At 35.8% G+C, this 22944-nt stretch overlaps 1 protein-coding gene across 1 annotated transcript in view; it reads right to left on the minus strand.

Moving 5' to 3' along the window:
- Nucleotides 1-19411: 19411 nt before the first annotated feature.
- The window catches only part of LOC110286876 (melanoma-associated antigen B18), a 413915-nt gene continuing 410382 nt past the window's right edge, over nucleotides 19412-22944 (minus strand). The window contains exon 5 of the mRNA XM_021153512.1: nucleotides 19412-21213. Within this exon, the coding sequence (XP_021009171.1) occupies nucleotides 20176-21159 (984 nt within the window). The 5' untranslated portion in view covers nucleotides 21160-21213 and the 3' untranslated portion in view covers nucleotides 19412-20175. The remainder of the gene's footprint in view (nucleotides 21214-22944) is intronic.

Below are 22944 nucleotides of genomic sequence, written 5' to 3' on the forward strand. Positions count from 1 at the left end.
GTGTATTTGAGGACCCTTGCTGTTACCAGGAGTGTAGTTTCCACAGTGATCAAAGTCCTCACTATGAGTCTTTTATCTGAAAATGGCAGGCTCCTCAGAACAAATATGTCACCTCTTAGTTTTCTCAATGGCAAATATCAGATGTAGCCTCCCCTCCCCAAGCCTTAGGGTTCCACTGTTTACACCTGGATGGAGCTTGCTGGCTCAATCGTTCTGCCACGCCCACTGCTGGAACCTGCTGCTTTGCTATTGGTCCCCGGGACTGGACTATTTGGCGGGAATCGGCCCCCCCTTCCTCTCCTTTATAACTGCATGCTGATAAAGTAAAATTGAGCTTTGATCAGAGTTGCTTTTGACTTGGCTCCGTTCTTTCTCTCGTCGCCTAGCCCCTCTTCTCTTCCAGGTTTCCAAAATGCCTTTCCAGGCTAGAACCCAGGCTGTGATCTGCTGGCCAGACACAACAATCAGAAGCAACAGAGTCTTTAGGCCTGCCTTAACACACTCAGGCCACTGTAGAGGCATGCAATTCACCATGGCCACCCTGTCCCACCCAGCTTGAAATATACCTTAATTTTCATGACTTTATATTTAATTGGGGTAGAGCTTATTCTCTTCTGAACCCTGCAGTTTACCAGGTAGGATTCCATTCTTGAGAAGAGCAAGGGAAATGAATTGCCTCTGGACCCAACTGCCTGCTATGTGTGTGGGTTCTGGAGACCAGAGCAGAGGCAGGGCCTTTGTGGCCTCCTTTTCAGTTGGAGAGTGGGTTGTAGTTTGGAAGATTCACAGTGGATTTCACTTTGATACTGTTTTAATTCTGATTATTCTTTAAGGCCTCTGACAACAGCTGACAGGAGACCACATACCTCTCAGACCAAGCAAGCCCTTTGGGCCTCAGAATGGCGAAGCAGAACTTGAAAGTCTCACACTTCAACCCTTTTCCCCATTACTGTGCATCTATCTGGTCTTCTGAGTAAAACCCCAGAGTTGAAAATATGCCAGCTTCCTCTCTCGTATTCCAGGGAAGAGGATTGGCAGACAACTCAAAGAAATCATGTTTATTTTGTCTGGAGTTTGGTTGTGTCCCTCTTGAAATGAGACAATGGGTCCCAGACAAAAGATCTCATTCCTTTTAAAATTACTTCTTTTTTTAAAATTTTTTTATTACATATTTTCCTCAATTACATTTCCAATGCTATCCCAAAAGTCCCCTACACCCTCCCCCCCACTTCCCTACCCACCCATTGAAAATTTTGTATAGTGTGTTTTGATCATATTTACCCTCCCCCAAACTTTTCCAGATGTACTCTGTCTTCCCTACTACACAAGTTCACATCCTCTCTTTTTTCCCATGCTTTAAGTTCAGTTTGTGCTGTTCATATATTCCTGACATGTGGCTTTCCAGTGAAGTGTGGTAGATTTGGTATAGGCAACACTCTTAAGAGAAATTGATTATTCCTCTTCAGTAGCTATCAATTGTCAATAGCACTTCTGATAGGGGGTAGGATTTAATATCTGTTTTCCCACTATATGCCAGAATTTGATCAGGCTTGATCCCGCATGGTGCTTGTGCATACTTTTGTAATTTCCAAAATGTATATGTCTCCAGAGTCCTGATAAGGAGAAAATCTGATTATAGATAGGGCTTTCCAGGGTCTAGTTTCTGTTGTGTTTGAATCTCTTCACTTTATTCTTCTCATCTTTTATTTCCTTGTCATTCAAGGTCATCTTTTCAGGGCATGGGAGATAGCATTTTTTAAAGGACTTTAAAGGAGTCTGGGTTTTCACAGATTTGTCCTGTTATGTATCTACTCACCTGACAGCACTTGAATGTTTCGACTCAGTTAACCAGAGACCACACCAGTAAGACTGAAGGTGAAGCTGAAGTCAGGCTCTTCGATTTCTGGGATTTCCTGGATTTCGTAGACCTAGTCTTTGAAACAGAAAACATGGGGCTTTGTCAGACCTGTTTTAATCCTAAAGGTGAGAGTCTCCAAAGAATTTACAATGCTAGTTGATTAATCTTTCGCTCAAAGCCTGTTCCAGTTTCTGAGGTGAGTCTGAATGTCTCAAATCAATGATCTTTCTCCCTTGTGAGTTCTAAGTAGTAAAAAGGGTGGAGTTCTAACAAAAATTGGGGCTACAACTCTGTGGGTATTTTTTGGGGGGAATTGGCACCCTCAATCAGAACTGTTGTAGCACGGCTTCTATAGAAACTTATTCACCTACTTTCCAAAATTTATATTTGCAGAGTTTTGATAAGATGCAGTTCTGATTATAGGTAGGGCTTTCCACAGTCTAGCTTCTGTTGTGTTTGGGTCTCTAACATAAGGACTAGAGGCCCTCTTGTAAGCACCAGAACATCACGCCTGATTACATATACTTTATTTGGTCACTAAGTTTTTGAACCTCCAAGATGTAACATCTTCTGGAAATTGCTGATCCACAGAGGATTTGAGGGAGGTTTGTGGGGTCCTGGCTATTTTGTGTTTTATAGTCCTTCTGTTTTAACTCATATTGTCATGCTGACTACTGGCAGAGTCTTGTATTCCTGCCTTTTCTGATTTTAATTATCCTTCCTTAAACTGAGAAGAAATTTTGAGAAGAAAAATGAGAATCCCGAAAGCTATAACTGGAGTCCTTTTCCACTTACATCATGAGCATTTCCAAGGCCCCTTGGTATTGCAAACTTTATATGCCCCGGTACAGGGGAATGCCAGGGCCAGGAAGTAAGAGTGGGTGGGTAGGGAAGTAGGGTGGGGGGAGTTTATAGGGAACTTTCGGGATAACATTTGAAATGTATATAAAGAAAATATCTAATAAAAAAAGAAAAAAAGAAAAATGACAGAAAAAATGAATTCATAACCCTGTGACATGCGATTCACTTTCATTTTTCCTATTCCATTTTAGTTCATTCTTTGTATTCTCTGAATTTGAGAAACAAGAAAAGAAACAAGGCCAAATTTAAAATTATTCTTTTATCTGAGCCTGTCATCTGATGAATACTAAAGCATACACAGTTGTTTCCACTCCAGACCTTGCTTTCACATAGGTACTGATTCAACAGACAGATGAGTGTTTCTCAGGGTTCTCTTGTGTGTGTGTTTTTTTTAATCTACATGATGTTATTTTCATTTATCCCTTTAAAATTTTTATGTGGTTAGTTTTGGGCATTGGAAATATAGTAGCCATAACTTGATTAATATCTTGGAAGGTATTGCTAAGACACTGTATCTGGAAATTGTGGAACTGATACCTTTATAACAGACTTTCCCTGACTAAACACAGACAGTTGGACTTTATACATCCTAAGTTTGAGTAAATTTTTATAGTTACTTAAAAATGGATCTTGTATGGCTCACACATTTAATCCCAGCACTTGGGAGGCAGAGGCAGGTGGATTTCTGAGTTCGAGGCCAGTCTGGTCAACAGAGTGATTTCCAGAACAGCCAGGGTTACACAGAGAAACCGCATTGTGAAAAAAAAAACAAAAATAAATTAAATAAATAAAATTTAAAAATTAAAAAATAGCTGGGAGTGGTGGCGCACGCCTTTAATCTCAGCACTTGGGAGGCAGAGGCAGGCAGATTTCTGAGTTCGAGGCCAGCCTGGTCAACAAAGTGAGTTCCAGGACAGCCAGGGCTATACAGAGAAACCCTGTCTTGAAAAACCAAAAAAAAAAAAAGGATCTTGTACATTTCTGCAAGTTTCATTTTATGTTCATTTTAGATATTGTTGCAGTCAAGAATGACATACTTTCTGTTACATGTTCTGATTATTTGTTTTCCAAATAGTAAATTTCAGTATCTCAGGTGCAGGCAGGGCACTTTTGCCAAAATGATGTCTAGCAGTTTGTTAAAGGATTTAGTTGGATTGGGATATAGAACAGTGTTTAAAGTTAGGACTCAACATCTGTGCAGGGCATAGTCACTAAGCAGAAGATGATCAAGGAAGTATGGCTTGAGACACACAGGAGATGTGGTAGACTTGAGTAATCTAGATTAACAGAGGCAGTTGGTGTTGGGTTAAGACTTCATTTCAAATATTGCTACAGTCAAGAATGACTATTTTCTATAATGAATTCTAATTGATAATTGATAACACTGAATGATTAGTAGATAAAACCAAGTCATCTATTATTAATATTAGTTAACATTGGGGTACAACAGGAGGCCTCAGTTTGAATAGCTGCTGTTGTGGTAGTCTACATCTGCCAGTTCATCAGCTCACTATTCTAGATGTATATGTAGAGCTATTTCTGGGCACCTTCCATATAACTGCTGGTAAGATATTCCTGCCAATCTAGTTGCTAAAATCCCCCAGCCTCTCAGTGTGTCCTATCATGGTTCTTGATGCTGAGATGCAGGCTGCATTGTGTACTTCTCAGACCATTAGAAAGACCAAAGTCACCTTGACTTAGAGTTCATCTTGCTGGTGACGGTTTTTAAATTAGGGTTTTCCCATAAGTCTTTGTAGTGCTTAGGAAGAAAGTTCTCGGTGTGTGCAACATTTTGGTTGCACCAGCTCTCAGCTCTAACTTTGTGAGCTCTAGATTACAGTCTCCACACAACACCACTGTACTCAATTTGTGTTCACCACAACCAGGGTTCACTTGCTGGCTCACAGAAGCTCAAGTTCGTACTCACTTTGGCTTTGGATAAGTAACCACTCCATACATATTACATAGCAACTTGAAATCTTGATGATGTGGCAATGAGTAGACTATCATTCAGCTATAATGATTTTCTAGGCTATGCTAGTTTTAATTTCTATATTTTTATATATGTCTGAATATCCTACATATGCAATATTTTATATGAATACATCATATGAATGATCTTATGTCTGATGAAACTGTATCTGAATGAGTTTATCTTATATGTTAATGATAGCACTTTATTATTTTAATTATGGACTTATATTGATATTATCTCTGTCCATTCCTTACATTTATTCAGGCATATTTATGTATGCTTTTCATATGTTTTGCCATACTTTATTAAGTACCTTTCTAACATTTCCCATTTGCTTGTTTTTTTATGATTTTATGATGTGGACATTGAATTCTCTTATGAGTTTGCTGAAAGCTAACAACAAAGCAGCTAGTGTTAAATTGACACCAAAGGTTCCCCCATCTGGAGTATGAGTACATTTTTTTTCTTTTCTTTTTTTTTTTTTCTGGTTCAGCCTCCCCAGTCCTTGGTTTACAAGCAGAAACCAACATGCTCAGCTATATCTTGTTGTTGTTGTTTTTCTAATATGATTTCTTTGCATTCCTTGGGCCCAACCAATTTATTAATTCACCATTATATTTGATGTTTTATGGATTATAGTGTTTGTCTCTGAATTTGATCGTGTTCTTTTAGGGGGGTACCCTTCTCTATTCTAAAACAAGTTGTACTAAACTGTAACAGAAGAGAACTAATTTCCCATTTTATAGGGATTGGTTGTCTTTCACCATTCAGCATAATGAATACTTAAACTTGGCTAGTTGGGAAATATTTGTGAATGTCATGGATTTTTATTACAATTTTGCTTTATACAGTTCAATGATATTTTCTATTTTTATGAGCTTATTTAATCATTTATATTTTGCTAGCTGTTTTCTAATTCACTTGGGTTTTCACATGTTAAAAACAGCATCATATTTCTACAAAAAATTATTTTGTCATAAAAATACAGAAGAGAATAATAATGAGATTAATATACCTGGTAATAATAATGTTGACCAGACAAGTTAATTTGTTTATTGGTAAGAGCACTCTTAAAATAATATTGGGTACTTTTATTATGAGATCCAGAAGGCATAAAGGGAGGAGAAGGCACACAAACAGACACGAGGTAAAGGACAAGAGAAAAAGAGAGACAAGAAGAAGCAAAGCACAAGATAAACCCCTCAAAGGCACAGTCTCTCTGTGACCTACTTCTAAGCATGCCCTATCTCCTAGTAGCCAATAAAGTATGAAGTCATCAGTAGAGGAAAGGTGCTCTCATTGTCCAATAACATCTCAACAGTGCCACCAGCTGGGGAACAAGTCTTTTACATATGAGCCTTTCAGGCTATTTTATATCCAAACCCATAACACAGAATGTTTGTAATTTCCTTCCTATTGATGCTCACAATCATTAAGGTTCATCAGCCTCTTCCGTTAGTCCACTAGGTGCTGAAAAATGGTAATTCTAACACTTGTGAGTTTTTTCTGTTAGTATAAATAATTCTATATGTAGAACCTTTCCCTTGTTCACTACTGTCCATATGATTTAAGGGTAAACATATTTACAACCCTATCATAGCTCTTATTATTTTGTTGCAGATATAAATATACTATTTTTAAATAAATAAATAAATATATATATATATATATATATATATATATATATAAGTGTTTTGCCTGCATACATATATGTATGTATACATGACTGATTTTCTTGATGGTCTAAAGAGAGCATTGAGTACCCTGTAAGTGGAGTTAGAGATGGTTGTGAGCTAACATGTGGCTACTGAGAACCTAACCTGGGTCCTCTGAAAGAACAAGTACTCTTAACCATTGAGCCATCTCTCCAGCCACAGTATGCATTAATTTTATTTAACTAGTACAATAATGTTTTTTCTCTTATAATTGATAAAATGTGTTGTATGACTATTTTCAAAGAATTAGATTACATCATTTGACTTTATTATCTAATTCATTTTTGTACTTAGCATCATTATCCTCTACCTTCTAATTACTTAGGTGTAATATATTATTATTTTCATAACTCTTGAACTCTTTGGATATTGCAAATATTTTTCTTATACATGTATTAAAGGCCATAATATCCCTCAAGGTACCACTTATACTGTTTTTTATATCACACTTTATAATAGCTTTATATGAAGTGTTTAACTTTTTCTAAAGCTGGATAAGGATCTGCTTAGAATCATATAATGTTTGAATATATGTGATATGCATTCATATGGAAAAGATTATATATTGAAGCCCATAAAATGTGGCAGAGATGGTTTTATTTCTAGAATTGAAAGGACTTAGAATGAGAAAAATCAGTCAATGTAATTAGTCTATTATATTGTTCAAGTGGAGATTATCAGGGAAGCAGATCCCATTCTAAAGATGTTGTTGACCTACACTGGCCAGTGAGGCCAACTCTGTGGATTCAAAGATCTGAATGGGGGATATCAGGGGCTCAAGGCATTTGAGCTCAAGAACAGTGCAAACAGAGCACTTCTCATTTTTATTACTAAAGCAAACAATAGATGAGGTGATGCATACACTTAGCTTAAGCTAATACAAGTACAGCAAGATAATACACCTGGTATATCTTATTATACTTGGTCATGGTAAAGAGCCAATATTATTCCTCCTAGTCCTTAGCTTTCCCACAGAGATAATGTAGACATGTCAGCAAATTCTCTACATGTCCTTGTATAATAATAAGAGCCTTCACTTATTATTATAGCTTGTGTAATTTTTTGGAAGGATGCTTTTATAGGAAAAACACTTTGCACTGTGTTCCATTCATAGTAATACACAGCTTTTAAAATCCAGGCTCCCACTTATGTAACTAAGGAATTTAATTTAGTAAGTTATTTACTTAATAAGTCAATCATGGGTACTCAAACACAGTAACACATAACAAGTCTTACCTCAAAGATAAAAGAACAAAGAGAAAAGATATTTTTATTGAAGACTAGGATTTGCATTCAATTGCATGGGAACACATAGTTGATCAATAAGGAAGGAGTTGGAGCCACAAAGATATAATAGAAGCTGCTTGCTACAGAAAGGAGGATGAATGATTCTTAGTACTTCTCAGCTCTAATGTACAGTTGTTATCAACTACTAGCTGAATTGTTCCAGTATCCAGATACTGGAGAGCACAGAACACTTAAACAAATACAAATTCTGGATATATTCTTCTAGTTGGGCTGCCTTATCTGGCTTCAGTGGGAGACCATATGCCTAGCCTCACAGAGACTTGATATGCCTTCATCCTCTCAGAGAAGAAAGGGCTGGGGGAAGATTGTGGGAGGGGCTGACCAGAAAGAGGACAGCTATCTGGATGTAAATTAAACAATTTTTTTTAAAGAAACAACTAAATAAAAATGTAAGTTCACAAGTTAAGAATTTTTATAGTTGATAATAGAAGAAAGCAAATTAGAAGAATGGATCCAATAAATGCAAATAGGTCCAGACATAACATGTCTCATGGGCACAGTAGATAAGAAAAACTCATACCTAAAATGATATAAAATAATGCTTTATAAAATGAACATTTATTCATGATAAGAGAATAGGTTACCATAGTAGTAAGGAGTAATGGATATCTACAAAATCAACAGCAATGATAAAAATAAATGTCATCTTTAATTTGAATGACTTAAGTTTGGGAAATAGAAAAAGATGCCTGCCATCATTCTATCATCTATTCAACATAATGAAGTTACTAAAAGTACTTCAATGAAGGAAGAGATTAAAAAGTATAAGTTATTATCCTTGATTAGAATTATAAGAATATTTTTAAAGATATAATCTAGTTTATGTTAAATTAATGCTTATAAAATTAAAGAAAAATCATTTTGTTATTGTAGCAACAGAGATAATAAATATTAAACTAAAATATAAGTCATAAACTACTATAAAATATTGCTACTTATGAAATACTCATATATATTATACTACATGATAATAGAGTTGTAGATAATAGACAATATATAAATATCTTTTAGGTATACTATCATTAATGAATAATAATATATAGAAATATATCACTATTATTTCAAGGAGTTAATGAAAATACAAGTATATAATTGTGATGTTTGTGCAAAGAATAAGTACTCAGTATTATAAACAGGTTCATTTTCTCCAAATTTATTCTATAATATATGGTAATTCTCATTCTTCTCAAACATAATAAAATATGTCTCAAAGTTTACAAGCTGATTTTAAATTGTTATGTTATTTCAATGAACAGAAAGTTCCAGTGTGGTGTTGATGAAGAAAAATATGTGAGGACATACCCTCCTAGGCATTAAGAGTTATTAAAATCAACAGTACTCAAGGATTTGTAGGTTGCAGAATTAATCAAATAGAGTATTAGAACTGAGTAAACACCCTAAAACAGACTTACCTATACATGAACTCCCGATAATTTCAAAATGTCCTTTCAGGATACTAAATATAGAACAGTCCTTTTACTCAAATTTAACAAAGGAACAACTAGCTATTAAAACTGATTAAAATTTGCAACTATATCATTCTTTCACTCAATATACAAGTAAATCATACAAAGGATTTAAACTAAACCTTAAATATTGTATGCTATTTTTCAAACTTCTCATAGAGAAGAAAAATAAGAATGAGTCACAAAATGTTCTAAAGATGGGCTGCAGATGTCTTTTCAGCATATCTAGTTTACTTCCAGCGTCTATACACCTACTAGAGGAACTCCTATTCTAATATTTAAGGGTGATCCATACAGTTTTCCACATGGTTTACACTAATTTTCTTTCCTAGAAACAAAGTACACAGTTTGTCTTCTTTTCTTTTCTTTCCTTTCCTTTCCTTTCCTTTCCTTTCCTTTCCTTTCCTTTTCTTTTCTTTTCTTTTCTTTTCTTTTCTTTTCTTTTCTTTTCTTTTCTTTTCTTTTTTTGACATTCTTACCAATACTCCTCTTTTATCTTATGTGTGTGTTATGGTTTGTTTGTTTCTTCTGTTATACATAAACTTTGTAGTGTGTTCTAACTTTCTCACTTGTGTAGTTTTATTTCTTCTGTTTTCTTTATTTTGGTTATATTCTAAAACAAAATAAAAACAAACAAAATCCCACATTTCCCTCAATATCCTGAAGAATCCCCCATTTTCTGCTTGAAGCTTCAGAGCTGTAGGTCTCATATAGTTTAGTTGTTGGTGGTTTTCTATATATTTGGGTTGTTTGGTTTTGATGTTTCTATTTGCTGAAGTTGGAAACTAGTGTTTTAGGTGTGCTTTCCTAACTCCTATGACTATGACGTCTGTTATTTTAATGGGTTTGCCTTTGTCAATTGGTATTTCTCTCCTGCAAAATTTAATATGATTTCTTTGTTCTGAAATTTTGTTTGAAAATTGGACATTTTGACTGTAATGTGACATGAAATGTTTATTTTCTGGTCATGTGTGTTAATCGTTCAAATGTTTCATTTTAAAAAAAATATTTTTTTATTACGTATTTTCCTCAATTACATTTCCAATGCTATCCCAAAAGTCCCCCATACCCTCCCCCCACTCTCCTATCCACCCATTCCAACTTTTTGGCCCTGATGTTCCCCTGTACTGGGGCATATAGAGTTTGCAAGTCCAATGGGCCTCTTTTTCCAGTGATGACCAACTAGGCCATATTTTGATACATATGCAGCTAGAGTCAAGAGCTCCGCAGTACTGGTTAGTTCATAATGTTGTTGCACCTACAGGGTTGCAGATCTCTTTAGCTCCTTGGATACTTTCTCTAGCTCCTCCATTGGGGGCCCTGTGATCCATCCAATANCTGACTGTGAGCATCCACTTCTGTGTTTGCTAGGCCCCCTGTGCTTGAATATTTGGTTATTTCCTGAAATTTCAGGAAGTTTCTTCTATATTTATATTAAATAGATTTTCTATGTCTTTAGATTGTGTCTCAGTAGCTTTTTCTGCTCCGTGAGTTTAGTTATTTTCATGTGCAAAAAAGAAAAAAGAGAAAAAACACAAATATTTTCTCTATAAATAGCTGCATATTTTCAGTAAAACAAAACTTTAGGGGCTAGAGAGTTTGCTCTGCAGTTAGGAGCACTTGCTGTTCATGCAGAGGACTCTGCTTAGGTTCCCAGCACCCATTTGGTAGATTATAAGTGGCTGTTAGTTCTAGGATCTGCTGCTTTCTTCTCTCACTGGGGACCAGGCATGCATGCAGTGCACTAATGTACATGCAGACAAAACATTCATATACATAAAATGAAATATACTTTAAGAAACTTTTATATACTTATTGTATGTGGTACATGGGGTATTTTCATATATCTATATGTTGTACATTGGACATAGTTTTCAGTATTCCTTTGCTTTTTCCTTCCTTTTTTCATTGGTTATTGAGTATTGAATCGTGATTATGTTTCATCCCAGAGTTCTTGAAAATTGTAGTTATGCCAAATTTTTCCTTCATTATATTTCTGAGACCTTATCTACAATATCTGATATTCTTTCTTTTGCTTTATTTATTGTATTGGCAATACATAGTATTTTTAATTGGTAAATCCATAATATTTTTTTAATTTATTGTGGGTTTGTCTTTTCTAACATTAATGGGATTTTAGATTTTATCAAAAACTCATATTTCCTTGCTGAATTTCCCATGCAGGTTCTTGAACATCTTGCCAGTGTCCTAAGTTTTATAACTTCACTCAGGTCCTTATTTGTATCTTATCTAAGACAATTCATAATTTTTACCATTAGAATTCATATTCTTTGTTAGAATTTTAACTATTTCAGTACCTTTAGGTTTTGTTGTTGGATAACTATAATATTTTGGAGACATCATTTCACTAGGTTTTTTATGTTCTTGGTATTTCTGTGTTGTAATATGCACATATGTCCTAGACTCTCTGAGTTGTGATTGGTCCTTATTTCAGTTTCCTTGAGTAACTGTCTCAAACAGTGGACACCTCTCAAGGTGGTCCATATCTATTATCTCAGAGATATGGAGAGTAACCAAATAAGTTTATTTTCTAATGATGACTTGCCAAGCAGGAAGAGTCACTATTATAAACAAACCCACCCACTGGATCTAGATTTATGAGAAGTGTGACAGGGTGTCCTATGGTTACAACTATGTCTTTTTTTTTTTTTTTTGCCAGGGTCTCCAGATTACCTTGCAGATGAGGCTTCCACTTCTTGCCCCCTGCCAGCTATACAAGGCATACTTAATTTTCACTGTATAGACTTTTTGTTTCTCTGTGCTGGTCACATGTTCTATCACCTATTCTTTCATTTCTGAAGGTCATTCTCTTTCTCTTTTGAAATACAGTTATTTCATATTACTCTCTTTCCTTTTATTGCATCATAATAAGGCAGTTTCTAATCTACCATTTTATTGGAAAATCACCTGAACGATCTTCATGTTTTTATAGGGTGGAAATTTATCTTGTTGAAATTGTTACCAAGACTATAACTTCTGATATTTTTTTCATAATATTTCTTTTGAATTGCCCTTGATAATTTTGTTTTCTTCCTTAGGTATAAGTTTTGACCTAGTTTTGCTTGCAGATCCTGGAAAAGCCAGAGTGATAAACTACTGTGGTGGCATGGTGCCTGTTAGCATAAGGCAGTTCTTTCCTAGGGCCTTGTTTGTTTATGAATAGTTTTGTTAACCATATCAATAATATATTCTTTTCAAGTAGAACAATCAGAAGATCAGGGTAAATTCCCTACACTCTGTCCCATAGCAGGCCCTTTCATGATACCTCCTTATACACAGACTATGAATATTCAGTGGAAACCAATGTTAGCAGCAGAAAAAATCTCAGCTTAAACTTCTACTTCCTGTGTTAGGGTCTTATCATGTAGACCTGTACCAGTTGTACAGAGACATGCAAATGCTTACATCTGACAGGAAAGGGCAGAAACTGTGGTAAGGGGTGAGCTTTAAAATATAGTTCATCACAGTGTAGAGAAATAAATGTGTTTTTCTGATATTCCTTGAAGTCCATAATCATGTCTGTATTCAGACATATGTCAGTGCAACTATCTACAACATATTTTTCCCTCTGTGGTTATTCTATGATCTCGCTTCTAATCCTCCTTTTCAGTTTCCTAGAACAGAATTCTATATTCTTATTTGTATTTATTTAAGAAGGTGATCTGTACTTATGGCAAATAATTCATCAAGGACTATGGGGATTAATCTATCTTTTTTAATAGTCATATTCCAGAAAGAACAGAAAAAAGCATCTATAGTAGATAATTCTATAATTTATTATTTACATAACTTACTGGTAGCCTTATAAGTAAAAGGGAAATTGCTGCCTTATGCTAAAGAAAATAAAATCAGGAACAAGAGTTTTGGATAATTTTTTTCCTTTTAATTTTCAACTATAGAATTTTCTTTTATTTTTACTGTTAAAAATCCAAATAAAATTACATAATTTTCCCTTTCACTCCTCTAACCCTTATCATTCACCCACCTCCTTGGTTTCTTTCACGTTCTTGGCCTCTATTTCTTTAATTGTTGGTACATATATATGTATATTTCTACATATTCATAAATTTATAAATACAACCCAATAAATTCATACAAAGCTACTTGTATGTATATAATTTAAGAGCTGACCATTTGGTATTGGATAACCATTTATGGGGTCACTTCTATCACTCTCAGATTTCCTTAACTGACTGTACTTCTTTGTCTAAGGTTGAGAACTAAATATTCCAACTTTCCATATTAGCATGTTTATTGGTAATATACTTGTTTAGGTCTTGTTTAGTTATCTATGAGAGGTGTAGAGTTCGTTTTGTTTTACCTTATTTACTCTAGAAATGTTTGTATCTAAGTCTTTTTCTTCTAAAAACTGAAAAACCTTTAAAAAGAATTTTACTCTATAGGCTAATTTTTCCGTTAGATAAAAAATTATTTAACCTAGAAAGGAAACCCAATTACTAGGTAAATTTAGGAATAACCACATGCAACAAATGGCAGCATCATGTCTTGTTATTCAAGAACTAGATAGGTACATTTTAAGAATATGCATTTAATAGGTTTGTCTCTTGGCTGTATACCTGCAAGAAATTTCCTTCTGTTTGTGCTCTTTAACAGATATAAAATGCATCATATTCTGGTATTTTTTCTGTAATAATTTTTCTCTTTCATGTTGTTTAATCTTATCTAAGCCCTTTAATATTGAAAAACAGTGAAGATTATGTTCCTGGCCTCAACTTTGTCTTTCTGCAGTGAACTACTCTTGTTCACACGAGTTAAATAAGCCCAAGGATACCTTCTGTACTTCTCTGTAACCGAACTCCACACAGTTTCTCAATATTCCTTTGCTTTACTTTGTACATAATTAACTCAAATGTTTTTCTCAGATGATCAACGAAAATAAAATACTTGCTGATCAAACACTGGTCAAACTTTTTTCTTTATCCACAGCCCTGAAATTTGATACAACTTCTTTTGAGTCATAATACAGTAATTTCTGAGAGTAGAAGGGCTTTTCTGTAAGAAAAGGATGGAACCTTTTCATCCCATTTTCTCATACATCTTATTCTTTCTAGCTTTATTTACACTTCTCTGTAAAATAACTTTCAAGATTCTAAAGAATTATGGGTAACTATATTTGATATTTTGATGCAAATGAATACTTTAAAGTAGGTAATAAATATTTGAATACTTCCAATTTTAGAAATACGATTTCAGCAGATGCACAAACGTTCTTTTAAAAATGATTTATTTTTATTGTATTGCATAAATATTATGCATGCATGCATTTATGTGCACTGCATGCCTACCTGGTTCCTATAAAGGCCATAAAAAGACACTGGTTCCCCTATAACTGGAATTCCAGAAGGATGTAAACCACCATTGATTACCACATGCAAATGAAATGTACTTTTCTCCAAGAAATAATAATATTATTTAATTTTTATTGCAGATAGTGAAGATCTTAACAAATGTTGGTACATTTTAACAAAGTTAATCAACAAAAATATCCTTTCTGGACCCTCCTATTTATTTATATTCTCCTTAGAGCTTATACTTGTATTACTTCTTTTTGAGAATTAATTTTGTTCAGTTTCATAGTCCAATCTTTAAAATGGTGCAATTCTGAGCTATAAATTTGAAATCTGTATCATACTACCTCCCTACTCTTACCCCCACTGTACAAGGAACACTGAGAAAGAAGGCCAGAGAATTGTAAAGAGGGTAGAGAGGACTGCTGTAAAACAACATATTCTGGACATGACAGGGCCTTCATACTCATGAACTTTCAACAGCTATGCCTGGCTGCACCAGAACTGCACAAAATAAAAACTGGCCAGGATTCCAGCAGGGACTGAGATGTGGTTCATGAGTTCCCATCCATAGATGAAGAGCTATTGTCAGTTGAAAGGTTCTTGTAGAGAATTTTCTTTAGGGATTTAGACACTGGTATATTGCTTGTGGTTCATTGGATAGTCTTATATCTGTATGCACACATACATAGGTAGCACTAATTGAACTGCAAGGAAAAAAAATGGAGAAGAGCCTGAGGGAAAGGAGGTCTAGTGAATGACCCAAATTGGGATCCAGGTCAATGGGAGGCTCCAAGGCCTGACACTATTCCTGATGCTATGGTGTGCTTACAGACAGGAGCCTAGCATGGCTGTCCTTTCAGAGGCCCAACAAGCAGCTGAAAGAATCAGATGCAAATATTTATGCCAAACCAGTGCACAGAAGCTGGGAATCTCTGTGGTTGAATTAGGGAAAGGCTTGAAGAAGCTGAGGAGGAGGGTGATCCTATAAGAAGACCAGCAGTCTCAACTGACCTGGACCCCCGAGATCTCTCAGACACTGAGCCACCAAACAGGCACCATACAAGAGCTGGTTCAAGGGCCCCAATACATATACAGCAGAGGACTGCCTGGTCTGGCCTCAGTGTGAGAAGATACACCTAACTCTTGAGAGACTTGAGGCCCTAGGGAGTGGAGAGGTCTTGTGGGGTGGGGTGGGGGCATCCTCTTGGAGACAGTGGGGAGGAGGAATAGGATGAAGAACTGTCAGAGTGTGAACTGGGAGGCAGACAATGACTGAACTGTAAAAACAAGATTAAAGAAATATTAAAACAAACAGATAAACAAAAAACTCCTAGAGTATGGAATTAGAAGGGCACACAGTGTGGAGGCAGTTTGAGATTTAGAAGGGTAGTAAATGTTATCAAAATGCATTATACACACACATACACATACATATATATGTATATGTATACATATATATGTATATATAATACTATGCATATGAAAAGTTCATATATATGGAATTCTGAACAAATAAAATATTTTTAAAGAGAAGATTACAAATTCTGCCTAGGATAGTGATATATACCTCTAATACCTGCACTTAGGAGGTACAGGCTGAAGATTTGCAAGTTTCAGGCCAGCTCAGACTACTCTAGTGGGTTCTAAGACAGTAGAGGCAACATAATAATATAATGTCTTAGGATAACACAAAATTTGTTTTTCTTAAGACAAAAAAAGAAAAAGACAAAGAAAATTTCACTTTCTATAATTACATTTGATGTTTCATCCTGGTAGGGCTTTTGGAATGTATGTAATGGATATGAAGCAATTAAATTGGCAAAGAGATTATAGAAATTATGTCTTTGAAGAATGACAGTTATCAAAAGTTACTACTTTTTACTACAGATAATCCTATCCTGCCCTATGATAAGATTTGTTTATTTTATTCAGGAAAGCCAGTCAATTTCTAAAACAATGCCAAAGTTACTAGATAATGCTTTTCAATAAATACATATGCAAATTTCCCCATTAGAGGATAAGTTACTTAATTTGCAATGCAATGCAAATTAAGAAATGCTGCCTTCCCCAGGTGGAAACAAGTCAGGGTTATAGAATTTTAAGTATCAGCAAATTACTTCCTAGTTATCTTTCCATTGAAACCATCCCTATTTTCACCTATTTCATTGCCAAATTAAATTTAATTCATTTGGTGGGACTCATGACTCTAGCTGCATATGTAGCAGAGGATGGCCTAGTCAGTCATCAATGGGAGGAGATGCCCTTCATCCTGTGAAGGCTCTGTGCCCCAGTATAGGGGAATACCTGGGACAGGAAACAGGAGTGGGTAGGTTGGGGGGAGGGGGGAGGGGAGAAAGGATTTTCAGAGAGAAAACTAGGAAAGAAGACAGCATTTGAAATGTAAATAAAGAAAGTATCTAATAAAAAATGTTTGGAATTAAAACAAGTATCTTTTTAAACCATTAGATCTATGTATTTTAGTTCAGAATGAAGCAAGCCAATAAGGGAATCTCATTCCAGTCACATTTATATTTATTGCTTAGAAACTCCTAGGCGACATTGTGCATAAAAGAAGATAGTGTTGTATTGTCATAAGAACTGGATAAGTAGCCAAGGCCACAATCCATTTATAACATACTTTCTCCCGTTTATTGATAATAATTGGTATATTGTATGTATGTTTGTTTGCATCTGTTTATTCATATATGGATGTATATTATGTATGCACATTTCTGTGGATGCACATGCAATTTCATGTGTGTGCATGTAGGGGCCGTGGTTATCTTTAGGCTCTCTTTCTAACATGTTATCACTCTTATTTTTTCAGACAGGGTCTCTCACTAGCCTGGATCTTGTCCATAGACTAGACTAGCTCGCCAATGAGACCAAGAGGCCTGTTTCTACCTCCTTATTGGCACATACCACCAGTAGGTTAAGCTTTTTATGTGATTTTTAATAATCAAACTTATTTTCCCCAAATAATTCTTTTTAAAATGGTTGTATTTATGTGTTTGTATTGATCCCCTGGATCTGAAGTTCAAGGAGGAATGATCTCCTTGAATTTCATACATGATCTATGTATCATACTAAAATACATAGATCTAATGGTTTAAAAACATACTTTTAAAAAAAAAATTCCAACCTTTTTTTATTAGATATTTTCTTTATTTACATTTTAAATGTTATCCCCTTTCCTAGTTTCCCCTCTGAAAATCTCCTATCCCCTCCCTCCTCCCCTTGCTCACCAACTCATACACTCCAGCTTCCTGGCCCTGGCATTCCCCTATACTAGGGCATTGAGCCTTCACAGGATCAAGGGCCTCTCCTCCCATTAATGTGGGTGCTGATTACTGAACTTGGGTCATTTTCAAGAACATTATGTGTCCTTAACACCTGAACCATTTCTCCAACAGCACTCCCACTTTAACCCTTAAATAGGAGGAAGCACTTATATTTCAGTATTTTGTCCTTCCATGGTGAGACCTGACATGAGTGTCTTAGCTTTGGTCACAAGTTTTATGTAGGTTACTACTTTACTAAAATTAAAAGTACAATCATCCCTAATGTGCTTGTGGGACTAATTTTGCAACACATGTTCCTGATTCTTAATGTCAATATCCACTTGTGTGTGTTATATAAAATAGTATGGTATTTGTATCTTCCATATGCCAATTACCATCCTTATGGGATAAAGACCAGAAAAATTCTGTACATGTTTAGGGTAAATAAACTTTTCTGAATATTATTGTCTGTGTTGGGTTGTATTTCTTATTGTGCAACTCACTGATAGAGAAGACCCAACTCTAGATCACTGTAGAGACACTTCTAGTCTTACAAAAAAAAAATTCTTCCAATAATTTTAGCCTAATTGTTTTTCCCATAATTTAATTTTTATTCCCTTTACATCCCAATTGCAGCCCCCTTCCTCCTTTCCTAGTACCACACTTCCCTCACTACCCCTCACCTTCTCCCAAGAGAAGGGGAAGTCCCCTTAGTTATCACCCCAACCAGCCACTCCAGTTAGGAGAAGGAGATCCAATGGCATTGCATGATAATTTTAACTAAATGACCCTCCATAGTTTTCTTGCACCCCCCCCCCATATCTTTTACCTCCTTATTCCTTTGTAGTATTTCTTCTCAGGTTTTAAAAGCTTTTTCATTTTCTTCCTCATACTTTTGTTGTTATTTACTTGGAAAATCCTAAGGAGGAAGGCTGGATATCTTTCTCACTTCCTCAACTTTTTAAGTATTTATTATTATTATTATTTGAAACAATTTTTATGCCCCAGTACAGGGGAACGCCAGGGCCAAAAAGTGGGAATGGTTGGGTAGGGGAGTTGGGGGGGGGTTGCGGGACTTTTGGGATAGCATTGGAAATGTAATTGAGGAAAATACGTAATAAAAAAAATATGTTTTGATCACATTCTTTTCCTCCCCTAAGTCATTCCAGTTCCTCTCTCCCTCCTTATCCGCCCAATTTTAAAAACAAATACCCAATGTAATAACAACCCCCACAAAACCCCAGAAATCAAAATAAAACCACACCAAAAAGAAAAAAAAAAGCCAGATTGTAGCCAACAAAGGTATGTGTGTGCATGCAAACACACACACACACACACACACACACACACACACACACAAAACAAAACAAAACAAAACAAAACAAAAAAAAAACAAACTTATGGGGTACATTATATGTTGTTCTACTACTCCTGAACATGAGGACCATCTGTCTGATTGTCCTGGAGTGGTGGATATACCCAGTGTTACTCTATTGGGGAAAAGTGATTTTCCCTCTTCTGGCAGATATTAAGTCTCAACTTCTAACAGAATAACTTTCAAAACCCAAGTGCTAATTAATATTGAACAATGAATAAACTAGTAAACATGTATTACAGCTTAAAAACTTTATTATCACCTAAATTTCTTAGTAAAACAAATCAAAGTACATACATTTTATTTGTATAAAATGAAGTGAAATAAAGAAAACCAAGAACTAGGTATTCTCTCATTTTTTTCCATTTATGCTATCTTAATGTTACTTAACATCAACTATATTTTGACCCAGATTTTACTCACTGAGCCAACAAGACACTAATATTGAACAAACTGGTAGATTCAAACTGATATAAAGCTTACCCTTTCTTCTAATACATCTCTAAAAATAATTTTTAAAAAAAGTTAAGTCCAGTTAGTGCTACCATATGGGCCCAGGTGTAGGTTCATCCACTGGAAGATGGAGAACACACCAGTGGTCACACCCCTAAAGAAAAGTGACTTTCCCTTCCAACAGCTCCAGACATTAAATGTATAAGGAAATGTATTACATAGTTACATTTTAAAAACGCTAGAAACTTTTAAAAGAAACATCTGAAATATAACACAAAAAAACTGATATGAAACTTAGGTATGGCAGAAGAATGCAACAATGATATTCAGTGTGCTCCTTCCTTAAATTGTCCATTGTCTAATTTCCACAAAGAAAATCTTTCCCAGACTTTAACCTTTGATGTGTAACCTAGAATTAAAAGAGGGAAAAGGGGAAAATTGGAAGTTACTACTATAAAAGAGAAATAGAAATATTATAGGCACTTCATAGCATATTAACCTTACACTATTAGGTAGCTTACAGACCTTTACAAATAGTGAAGAAATAGCCTTAGATATTAGTATGGGAGGAGCTGCACATTGCGGCTCTTGAATATGGACTGGCCATTGCAGCAGTGTGAGCCCTGGCTATAGCCCTGGCTTGGGCTCTCTCTTCTTCATCTTTCAGAGCTGCTTCATACAAGGTTGGGAAGGAATCTGGTGTAGTATCATGGATCTTGGCCCAAAACTCCAAGATTTTCATCTTGCTGATTTCAGCACAGGCTCTTGGACCCCATGTGAATTCAAAGGATGGAGGATTGCTGTTGGGCACTTGTTGGTACTCCAAGTACTTTAGCTGCACCATATCTTCAGTGATGACCTTCTTAGGATCTCCATAGATGAAGTGTTTTCTATTAGCATATACACCCATCATACTCAGCACATTCCAGATCTCAGTTTCAGAGACACAGTTATCATTCATGAATATCACACCCAGCACAATCATTAGGAGGCCACTACTGGGCATTTTTTCTTCACCCATCACTCCATCAAAGGTATGTTCTAGTTTGTTAAAAAGGGCATAGCAGTGCCTGGTTGGATCAACTTCCTTCAGATCAATACCAAATGCTAGTTCCATGTGCTCTGAGGCTCTCTTTAGGATCTCATTGAAGTGGTTCTTAGATGTTTTGACAACATACTTCAGCATATCTGCCTTTGTAATAACCTCTTTCTTTCGATACTTCTCCATCAGGAACTGCACCAGCAAGACTACATTGTGGTTAATAGGATCTTTACACCAGTCCTCAGTGTCCTCAGAGTCATCTGAACTTTTCTCATCTAGGTTTTGGTCACTTGTACTTGCATATGAGTGTGAAAAGGTAGACTGCTCTCCCATTGGCATGTTGGGAGATGTAGGCATACTGGCACCAGGAATAGCCTGATGTGGACACCCATAGAAAGGACCTGGAGAGGCTTCTTCCTCCTGTGCATTTTTAGCACGGGCCTGGCGGCGCTTCTCACGGGCACGGAGTTTGCTCTTATGGCCACGAGGCATGACTGTAGTGGGGATCACAAGTAGTACTGCAAACAGGCTGAGGAAGAGGTCACCCTGGAAAACAGAGGACGAGATAATTTATACAGTCTCTGTTGGTAGATTCTACCATTAAGCCACGAAAAGCTGCCTTGTGCTCTTCCCTTAAGAGCACAACAGCAGCAGTTGGAAGCACCCGAAAGTAAATCTTAGGGATAGGACTGGATAAAATGCAGAGGGTCCCTTTGGGAAAGCCTCTGGTCTGTGGGGTAAGAATGTCCCAGAAGATACCTTGACAAACGGAGGTTCTTCACCCGACGCTCAAGCCAAAGCTTTCCGGAGGCTTCGCTGTCCTCGAAGAACAGCAGAAAATAACGGTTGCTGAAGAAAAGTGGATATTATGGTAACCCGTTTCCGGTCACGCCCACACAGTCCTTTATGCTCAAGCACGCAGGCGCAGATGGAAGTAGGGGGCTGTCAGTCAACTTGTTATGAAGGCTGGTGCGTCTCAGAAATCTTGTAAAGTCTTTTCTTTAACTTTTTGCTGTGGCTTGGCATTTTCGCTCTCATGAGCTGAGTGTACTTCCCTCAGATCCAGGATCTTATTGCATTTAGAGTCCTGACTATGAAATTAGAAACCAATATCTAGCAGCCATGCCTGAGCCCTTTCATGACAGAAAACAGAAGTGGAATTTTGTGGCATATCTCCCACGGATGTCAATACCCTTTGTCCGGTCCTCATTCAATAACTTACCATGTTGTGTTATAAGTGCTGAGCTACTCCCAATCTGCTACTGTGGAACATTCCCACCAGGTAAGACATGAAATATACAAACAATTTAAATGTGATTGTTATCTAAACAATATTCATTCGTTCAACATGAATAGACCTATCTTTTGACATGAATTAAAATGTCCTTTACCTAGTCTTTTAGTAAAATTTCATACTGGCTCTGCTAAAAATTTTGTGTTTTAATTCTTTTTCTACTAATATTTTAGAATTTTTTACTTTAAAACCTTACATAGGAAACGAATATGCATATTTATAGAGTATAATGTAAGGGTTCAAAAATTTACATATTGAGTAATTATAAAATTCTGGCAAATATATTTATCACTTTAAACATTACCTGTAGTCAAAAATATATTTTCATTGTAGCTTGTTAAAAACATGGCATAGTTTTGATTAATGGTCACCATACAGTTTACTAGCATACCATACTTTTTAAATTTCAGTATCCATTGATAAGCCTGTGAAAATCTTATTGTATCTGAGTCTCTCCATTTTTGTAACCAATATTCTACTCCCAAGTTCTGTGTGTCAGCTTTTATAAAAAATGAATGAGCCTGCCTATATGTATTCAGTATATTAAATGGAAAAGGATTTGGGTTACAGCTCATTCACTCACATTTCTATTAGAATAGCTTACTATGTAAAAGCAATAAGTTAACTTTCATATGGCAGTATTTTCACAGGTATAGCAAGGGCTATATAACACACTGAAGAGAACTACCTGGCATTCTCATTTGGAATGAGGACAGCTGGCTTTTAGTGATAACTCAGTTTCAGCATACATCTGAACCTCACAAATCTGCTAGGACCTCAGTATATATACATTACATAAATAATAAATAAAATGTTTGAATTTGCTGTTTGTAGTTTTACTTGTACTGGAATATTAAGATCTTAGCCTCTCGGAATGTACCAGATACTTATAGGACAGGTAAGTTAGGAATTGCCATAAAAATTGATAACCCCTAAGAAAGAAAATTTTAATCAGACTAGTTTCACAGACTGGTTTATAGATA

The sequence above is a fragment of the Mus caroli genome, chromosome X (genome assembly GCF_900094665.2).
Source record: "Mus caroli chromosome X, CAROLI_EIJ_v1.1, whole genome shotgun sequence".
Taxonomy (NCBI): domain Eukaryota; kingdom Metazoa; phylum Chordata; class Mammalia; order Rodentia; family Muridae; genus Mus; species Mus caroli.